General features: G+C 40.7%; 1 protein-coding gene across 6 annotated transcripts in view; it reads right to left on the bottom strand.

Annotated features, from left to right (window-relative positions):
* Window positions 1-341: 341 nt before the first annotated feature.
* The window catches only part of rgs7a (regulator of G protein signaling 7a), a 60,994-nt gene continuing 51,679 nt past the window's right edge, over window positions 342-9,656 (bottom strand). For 5 of the 6 annotated variants that reach the window (XM_084375616.1, XM_084375618.1, XM_084375619.1 and 2 more), the window contains 10 exons: window positions 8,526-8,607; window positions 7,498-7,572; window positions 7,294-7,392; window positions 6,259-6,320; window positions 5,665-5,775; window positions 5,446-5,571; window positions 3,631-3,817; window positions 3,313-3,402; window positions 1,806-1,842; window positions 342-1,180 (listed from right to left, as the gene is read on the bottom strand). In XM_084375616.1, coding sequence (XP_084231742.1) covers window positions 1,822-1,842; window positions 3,313-3,402; window positions 3,631-3,817; window positions 5,446-5,571; window positions 5,665-5,775; window positions 6,259-6,320; window positions 7,294-7,392; window positions 7,498-7,572; window positions 8,526-8,607 — 853 coding nt within the window. In that variant the 3' untranslated portion in view covers window positions 342-1,180; window positions 1,806-1,821. Of the gene's footprint in view, window positions 1,186-1,805; window positions 1,843-3,312; window positions 3,403-3,630; window positions 3,818-5,445; window positions 5,572-5,664; window positions 5,776-6,258; window positions 6,321-7,293; window positions 7,393-7,497; window positions 7,573-8,525; window positions 8,608-9,656 lie in introns of all 6 variants that reach the window. The other variant, XM_084375617.1, reaches the window with a different exon arrangement.

Below are 9,656 nucleotides of genomic sequence, written 5' to 3'. Positions count from 1 at the left end.
ATCAAAGAGTTGAAACATCAACAGACCCTGCTAACCTCAGACGGGTACAGTCGGAACAATAACCCCCCCAGCGGACCAGCGACTGATGACACTTTTGCATGACAAAACTTCATTTGTCTGCAGAGCAATGTGGTGCATTTTGCTGATCTGTGTTCAGGGAGGAGCTGGAAGATCCCTGCTGTAGGAAATAATTTAACACCATCTTGTGGTAGGAAGCAGAAATGCATTGTTGGAGCACTGCTCTTGGATCGTTATAACCCCGCAGAAGGAATGCTGCGGCATGCTAACCGGCACATTGTGTGTTTGAAAAGCTAAAAAGAAAATACCATCCCAGGCCATAGTAACAGATAGAGGGCCAACTTTAATAATACAAGTAAGTAAAAGTGTCTTTAAATATGGTATAAAAATAAATGCAGGAGAGAATAACAAAGAATTATGTTCTACATAAGACAGGAGACAGCATTTTTGTCATTTTTGAATGTGACTTTACAAGTGCAATGAAATCCATATGCGCTAGTTATTGTAGTGAGATAAAATAACTCAAAGCAAAATAAATGCACAATAAATAATCATAATCATAATAATCATAATATATATATGTATATATATTGTATATTCATTCTGCACAACACACTTCCCATAGCGTGACAAAGTATCTGTGACCTCAGATCATGTAAAGCGATGACACTGGTTAGATTTATCAGTTTAAGTTGTCGTTTTATATATTTTTTTCTATGTGTTTTTTTTTCTTTTTTCTTTTTTTCTCTCTGACATCATTTGTTTCAGCTGGAAGTGAGAGAGGGGGCTCCAATCCAGCAGTAACGATGGAAAGGACCGGAGCACCGGATTTGACATTTTTCATCTCGCCAGTCTGTCAGTGTCCTCACAAGTCCAGCAGTGCCTCCTTTTTCTGAGAAATACTGGAAATATATCAGGTACTGTAAGAGGAGAGGGAAGAAGGAGCATCCTCTCCATGGACATGCAACATCCGGTGGACAACAGACGAACAGACGGCCCAGGCTCATCGCCCAGCTGAGCCAAGAGCGGATGGACAGACAATGATGACGAAGAGATGAGATGTTCCCCCCCTCTTCATGTCCGAGAGAGAGAGAGAGAGATGGCATTGATTTTAGCATGATGGCACACGACTGGTCAGCCTCTTGGATGCGAGTGTTTTCCACTGCGCTGGGAGAAGAGAAAGGAAGGCAGAGCAGGTGGAAACAGAATGAGGTAATTAAGTAAGCGGGAAATAGGGAGAATAAATACATTTATATTCTGGTTTAACACAACAAGAGCAGCCGCGGACCTGCTGCTGGCATTCGTATCGCATGCTGAGCAGATTTAAAGATCCAGTGTGCAGGATTTAGAGGGATTTGGGGCAGAATGAAATATAATCTTTATAATTATGTTTTATTACTGTATAATCACAAGAGAGTGAGGGTGCAGTTGAAAAGTTCACTGTTTTTGTGAATGGTGCGACGATTTAAATGAAGGAATTGTGTGATGGAATAATCTTTCCTTTCACAAAGGATGGTCGAGTGTAGACTACGCAAAAGGAGATACGAAGGAAGCATCTTAACATTTATAAAATTCAAACAGCTGTTATCATGTCTGCCATTAAACTCCCTCCAGGTCATTTCACTTAGTTAACAACCTTCCATAGCAAAATGAGTATTCAAGCGCACCCTAACAATCGTTGTGTTTTCATTACCTCTGAACAAGCCTTTCATTTTTGGTAGCAATCTGCAATTGTATGCACTATTACAGCAACAGAATGACATAGCACAGTTTGTACTGGACATTACCTGGAAGCCAGAGCCTTCAGAACAAGTTCTTACTTTTCTGTGGGACAAAAAAAAAAAAAAAAAGGACACATTAAGTTCAATAATGTCAGCACTCAGAGAATTCAGGAGGCCTTACATAAATGTCGAGAATTTGAACGGTTTTGAAAGCCAGATAGACAAAAGCTGCACTTGATGGCAGAGAAAGAGTTGTCTGCCATCATTAGTCGCTTCCAGTTTTTACTGCATTCAAATGATATTTTATCTAAAAACCCTCGCTAGAATACTAAAATCTTCTTTGCCAGAATGACGGGCAGAGAAAGTGTAGGCAGCATGAGACGAGGCAGGTTTTGAGCACATAAATATACCTGTATAATTCTGAATGATTTATCATGTTATGACAGCCCCTGGTGTCTGCGATTCATAATGGTTTCTACAAACCCGACAGGCGTCCTGATCAGCTACTCCATCATTCACACCTATATCAGGCTCCATTAATACGCAGCATTCAGTCTCTCTGCCCCTCATTGGTATTGCTGGCACGTGGGTGCCATTTTGTTTGACATGTTCTTTGGTTTGACCTGGTTTGTACCTTGAAGCAGCTCTGCACACTCACACATTTTTATTATCCGTTTCAGGTACAGTGTGCTTTGTGGGAGACATATAGTTGAACCTGCGTTACACAATTGCTTTTGTAATAACTCAAATGACCGCAGGTAATTCCAAGTTGTTTAGAGTGCCAAATCCAACAGGGAAAAATTATGCAATAACTCACACAAAGTCTGCAGCTCAAGAGAGACCGAGCGGACCGAACCGCAACAAAAAGGAGCAGAAACACAACCCCACTGAGATGTCCTTGTTGTTCTGACACTACTTTCTGCCCCTTAGTGGTCAAAAATATCTGTATAGACTGTAATTAGTGAGAAGAATAACACCAACCCTGCCCCTGCAGAGTATTTGCCACTACAGGTGAGTGTAACAGCAACTTAAATGTCCGTGTTTGTTTGTGTATGTGAGCAGATTACTGGGAATGAGCCTAAAGATGTAATCTGTAAGAAACGGCCAGAATTCAAAGGCGAGTTGGAGTTTAATTTCATTTCTGCTGCAGTTAAATTAAGTGTGTTTTATGATGAGTAAGCGAAGCAATTAAGCTCGTCTTGATTTGGTAAACAGAGAAAATCTTGACTCCAGATGGTGTAAGGTTGTGTGTTTCTGTCTCATAAAGGAAAATAGATGTCAGTATTTCATGTCTTGACATTCTGTGAGTTTATTTTGTTTATTTATAAGACTAAGAAGCAAAGCTCTCTGCTTGCATACAGAGGCATGTCTCCCAGCTGAAACTACAGGGGGTATCAGACTTTCATCTGTTGTGGTATTATGTGACAGGATGGGGCCGGGGTAGCTGGTTAGCATGCGGTCAGTGAGTCAGTGTAAGGATTTACTGTCATCTACATGGATGTCTCCACATCTCATCTGGTTTTCAAAGCACTATGTTTATCCATTATTTGGAGCGAGGCTTTGTGTTTTGTACCTTCTTCTTGGCCTGTAATAACTCCTGGTAGGCACTGGAACGGATGAATCGGCTGTATGAATCACTCTTCATCAACTTGTAGATGTGTTCCTGTTGCAGAAGCACATAGTGTGAAAATACAGCGATTATAAAGAAATTATAAAATTCAATACCTCATTGAGTGCAGAAATAGAGCCGTGATTCATAAGTTGAAGATGCTGCTGTTGTATAAGTTGCACTACACAGTTTCAGATCACAAGCAATGTTCCACTGCTTTTGTGCAGTGTGAAATAATACATAGTAACAAGATGTGGTTTAATGTATCTGAGTCATTTGTACCTGTGCATCCTCAAAGGCGTAGCGTCCAGGATCTTTGACATTCTGGGTGGTTTTGGCGTAGCTCTTAGAGTCCACGTTGATGGCACTGGGCGCTCCGGGGGCCAGAAACTCCTGCCAGATCTCCTGAACCCGAGTGGGAACTTCTCTGATGGGACGCTTCTTTAGTTCCTGGACTGCTAGCCAGAACCTACAGACCAAAAAATTAGAAATGGCACAGTGAAGTGTAAAGTATGCAAAACATTTGAGGGCTTAATAGTTAGGAATGATAAATAAATCATCTAAATAATAAACATTTTATCAGAGAAACAACACCTCAAGTTCTTGAGTAAATGGACTTGCTTGGGAAAATAATATCTAATGATAAATGGAAAATCCATTTTAAGAAAACCCCTTTACATTTTACATTATGGTATTTATTCCAGATATTCATATATTGTCGACAGAAAGGAGAACAAAATACATGAAATGTGTAGCAGCGGCTGCAACAGGTGGAATTTCAACGTTATGTAATGCCTTACTTTTAAATTGGATTATAAATGGTAGACATTTTCAGCATTTTGCCGCAAGTTTAATTTTAAAACGAGTTAAGAGAGGAAATTACGCTTATGGGATGATTGTGCTCAACTGACTGAGATATCAAATTATAATTAAATCAAACTGACAACATGATCAGCTTTGGGCAGTTATTGAGGAGCTATCCTGCACTGTCGTTACTCTTTTAGCCTTTAGCATGAACCTTTGATACTCTGCAGTGTTCCTGTTACCATGAATAAAAACCAATTACCACAACATTTTCCTGCTCACTTGTGTCATTCTAGCCACAGCTACAGTTTTGAAAAACCAACATGTACATGTACCAGCCGTTATGTGAGTATTTGCATAGTAATTCAAGTGAGATATTATTGATCGTGTCTCTCAGCATCAGAGAATCCAGAAAACTCAGTTATTAACCACGGGCATTAACAGTGGGAGTCCCGCAGTGAGCAAACTGTAGATTTCTGTGGATGTTTCATATATTTCATTTGAGTGTGTGTGTGTGTGTGTAGAGGGGGAAGCAAGTGTAAGTTAAATCCTCCACAGTCTCTCACGTGTGCATTGTGTGTGAGTGTGTGTGTGTTTGTATTAATCACGTTGTGGTGACAAATATCTCTTCACACAGTCACATTGTGGGGACCCATGTGGGAGCATAAAGCACGTCCCACGAAAGTTAACCATTTATTTTAGGATTGACAGGCGCAGTAGGAAGTGCTGTGCTTAAATATAATTTTGAGAAGGATGACTTACTTTATAACTATGTTTAGGGGACAAATGTGCTTTTTACGACATTAATTTGACAGCTGTAATTGCTGGTTGCTTTGCAGATTAAGATATAACATGTCAAACACATGATCATCTCATATAATATGATGAATTGTTATAGATCAAACCACCTAATGCATGTTCACAAAGTAGTTTAAAAAAGAGGAAAGAGGAGGAAAAAGAGGGGAAAAAATTGTTGTTCCTTTAACATGAGAACTGTATTTAAGTTATAAATTTATGATAATATAACATGTTTATTTATATAAGTGTAGAGAAAAATATGGCAGTAAATCAGTCCCATATTTTCAATCGTGGGCTGAAAGTCAAACCATCTAGTCATACATGTGAATATACATCATACTTATGTGGCAAAAACAAAGACCAAGGCCTTAAGGTTAGGTCAAGCCTCAAAAAGGAATCAATTCCAGGCAATATAATGTTTTTATAAGTAAGAAAAATAGCATTATACGTGTGTGCGTGCATGTTGGTGTGTATAAAGTGTATTTCCTTGTGTACCTGAGATTCTCCGAGCTGAACTCTGACTCCAGGAACTTGAGGAACTGCTCTCTCCCCACAGGATCTTTGAAGACCTCATCGATGCCAAAAGCCCACCTCTTTACCCTCTGCTGGCCTGGCTCCTTACTGGAGGAGGACACACAAAACACACAACATATCCTTCAGTATAAACTCAATCATTGTATCCGTCTACATATATTACTCTTCTCATGTACCCACCTAGCTTCGAGCTCCCAGAGCGTGGTGTCATCTGAGATCCAGGGGTTGGATGGATCTGGAGGCGTGAGGAAGGGGTCGTATTCAACGTACTGCTCTGTGTAACCCAGCAAACTGTTTCATGAGAAGAAACAACAGAGATTATGACGTCAGTTTCTATCACAGCTGGAAATGTCATGTTATAATCTAGTCATCACGTCCCGTAAAGTTATGCTCCATTTCTTTCTGTGAGTGAGTCGAGTTCGTGAGATTAAATCTACAGGAGGAGAAGTGAAATCCCTCCGAGAGCCAATACTGCAAATTGAATTAAATGTAGAGTCTGACTAGAGGGAAGGACCCTGAGCTTGGACACAAGGCTAGACAACTCTTCTCTGAATGCACCTCTCTTTTCACTGGAGGAAATGACAAACCGACACTTTTGTGTGCGACCCGGTCTCTGGTATCGTCAGCGCTGACGCTGTCTGAAGGCATTGTCCAGGCCCGATTGCTCCTCAAGGTCATCTTAAGCTCTTAATTCCACAGCGCGTTAGGCTGTTTAAAGGCTCAATAAACAGATCGATGGCTAAACTGAATAAAGACACAAACAACATCGCTCACCTCTCCGCCACTTTGGACATTTTCAGTCGATGCCTGTCTAATTGCAATTGCCAAAAGGTGATCTGAAACCATAGCAGGGAACAATCAGCATACATCAGTCTGCAGGAATTCACAAGAGAGTGTTTGGTTTGCAAGTATATCTGCATAACGACTACAAGACATTTATATTATTTAGCTTGAAGTGAGCACTTTAGACTGTTTTATCTGGTATCACTGTGTTGGCGTTGTTTCCACGACATCATATCTAATGTTGCTCCAGGACCATCGCTGCAAAGTCCACATATGGAGCCAGTTGTGGTAGATGAAAGGGTCAAGCGTGGGACTTTCACCCTGGAGACTGGTGTTTGTGTCCTGGATTTTCAGATTTCATTTGGTTACATTTAGGCAACAAAACCACAAGATATATTGTAATTGAGAAGGTATAAACGCCAAGGTATCGGACTAAATGGCAGAAGGCTGCTTTCAGTACTGCTGCACCTGTAATGTTGTATAACCTTCCTTCTTCTCTGGTGTCATCTGGTGTTTTTAAAGAGCTAGAGGCTGAATTTATCAAGGAAAATACATGCAGTTGCTGTTAATCGTTTGCTTATGTATAATACTCTTGTACAGTATGTCTATGTTTGCATAAATGTGTATGTAAATGTGTATAACTTTGCTTAAGTTTGTAGATTTCCTTTTTTGTATGTTGTCGTAGGAGTTTGGCATCAGTGAGTCATCTCTGCTAAAATAGAGGATGAATTAAATTAAAAAGGATAGAAAGGATAACTTCTCCCATGTGCTTATTTTCCCGGACTTCTCCCTGAGTCACAACGCTATGATATTACAGAATGTGATCGGTTACTTACAGTATTAGTCCTGGAGCAACAATAATTATGATGATGGAGGAAAAACACCAAACGGTGACATCAGGTCGACTCTGTCCATGTCACGATTTTATTTAAAAAGTTAAGAGTTGACAAATAAGAGCTACCAATACAATTTGGTGCTAGCATTGACTTCAAATGGTTAAATATGGTTACCACTTGTAGGTCTAACCTGTTCTTGCAGTTCTTCTTCTGTGGGCTGCTTGGCCTCTGGGGCGGGGGTGTGGGTCGGGCTGTGGGTGCGGATATCATTCTGCAGCCCATACACAGACTGAGGGGAAAAAAAATAGAGTAGACTTACAACCGCTGACAAGCACAGCAAGGAACAATAAGCCTGTCTGTTCATGTCTGTGTCATTGTTGAAGTAGTGCTCTACCTTTCTGGTTTTGTGGGGGTTTTTCATTCTGGAGGACTTCTTTATGTCGACTTCTGTTGTATTCACACATCCAGGCTATAAGAGGAGAGAGAGAAGATCATCAGAAAATCACAAGTTAATTCAACTTAAATTACATTTTTACAACTTTAGCTGCTTATGCCTTGGCCTCTGGGGTGAAAGCGCAAATTTCGTCACCATTATCTGATATTGAGTTAATCAAAGCCAATATTCTTCGTGTGGAGTGATTCAGAGGAGTCTCCAGGACAATGTGTCAGATGCTGGTTAATTAAACATGGAATGTGCCAATTCTAGCAAAAACAAGTAAACCAGCGGGAAATCACAGTGTTGGTGTGCAAATTCTGACTGATTGAACAAGTGGTCTAATCTAGGTCTCTTCCACAAGAACAAAGCTAAGTAGCTTGACGGCGTCACTGTGAAATCTGAATTAATATTGATTATGTTGCTCCAAGGACGCATAAATTGAACTTATTTTCCAATTAAGCATGGAGCAGTGGCTTTCAGAGAAATACAGCAGAGGAGACCCTGTAACCTCAGGGGGAAACTAAATGCTAATGCTACGCAAGTGTGTGTATGAACAAGGTGAAGAGCAGCAGTGAGGCTGATGTGTTGTGACAGTTATTGATGTGGCATTTTGTGTGTGTGGCGGAGGAAAACACGACGGGGAATTCAGAGTGTGCTCACCTCTTTACGCTATTCATATTTCACAGGAATCAGGAATGTAAAGCTTGTGTATAAATGACACAACCTTTGAGGAGTTTGTAACTTTTCTGTCACAAAGCCCGATGCATCCCTACCGCCAGTGAAATAACCCAGGGAGCGTAAACGATTTACCGTATCTACAGCGTGTAATTATGCTTTGGATTCTGCGCGTGTGGTCAGCGTGAAATTATTTTTCCTTCAATTTTTCAAACTTTCCCAGGGCCAATTAAGATGATGTTGATAATGTCGGCAACGACATCGATAACGGCGAAGGTGACGACGAAGACAACATCAGTAATTTCACTCACCACTGGTCTGTGCACGTCCCAGAATGCTCTTTCCTGACTGTCGAGAATTTTCCTCTCAATTTTGTCTCTTTTCTTGTCCACCCTGAAAGAAAAACAGAGCTTGTAGTGTATTCCAACACACGTACGATCTGTCGGCTCATCTGTGAAGTTGTACGTGGCAATAGTCCTCATTCACACGGCGGCCATCTTCCTCCAGGGTGGGAAACTTGGATGTTGGGGTCATGTAATGCTGCTGTGTTCCAGGTTACATGTCACACAAATGTAGGCAATCTGACAAATTGTTGCTATTTCACTGCTTCCCAATTGATCAGCAACTGAAAAGATGATGGAAAGTGAAAATCTGGGGGCTAAAATTACTGTTTCATTACATCCTGTGTGTTTCACCTTGTTACATCCTCCCCCGTTTCTGATCATATGATGCCCTTTTTGTTTTGTTTTTTGATATACTCTCATATTTTAATTCTATGCTGAGCCTCTAAAACAAAATTTCGTTCCGTGTTCACTTGTTGCTCACTGAATGACAATAAAGTCTGTCTAAGTCCCTGATGTCACTTACTCATGGTCTGTTTTCTTCCTCTCTCCAGGTGAGCCTGCTCAGGCTGATTGAGGAGTCAATAAAGAGGGGGAGGGGACTCAAGTCTGTCTCTTTTTCTTGACTGGTGTAATTATGTTAGACCTCTTTGGGCCACGAGCTTTCCTTTGGGGTCGTAACAAACCTCCACGTTCAGAAAATGTCTCCAACATGTGTTGATATTTCTGTATTAATTGACACATTTCCTAATCGAATCTCATCGAGACAGTATCGTATCAAACAGTAACGTCAGCTAGAATGTGGTAGAAGGCTAATGTTAGCTGTTGTCTAATGGAAGCTAATCAAACCTGTGGTTTTACCTTGAAATATGATCCAATGTGCCTCCAGATCAAACTATCGGTTGTCTTTACAGTTGCTAATCAATCAGGAAACGGGGAAATGATAACAATTTGTCAGATTGCCTACGTTTAAATGACCACCCCAGAATACAGCAGTATGACATCTGAGTGTGATGTCAGAGGAAAATGGCCATCGTGTGAATATGGTCTATCACTGGGGGGTTAAGTATATCATGTCATACTGAGGGTGTAAGGAGACTC

Source organism: Pagrus pagrus (genome assembly GCF_965226575.1).
Source record: "Pagrus pagrus genome assembly, chromosome: 15".
Taxonomy (NCBI): domain Eukaryota; kingdom Metazoa; phylum Chordata; class Actinopteri; order Spariformes; family Sparidae; genus Pagrus; species Pagrus pagrus.
Note: the sequence above shows the minus strand (reverse complement) of the source record. Positions and strands in the feature narration are given on the sequence as shown.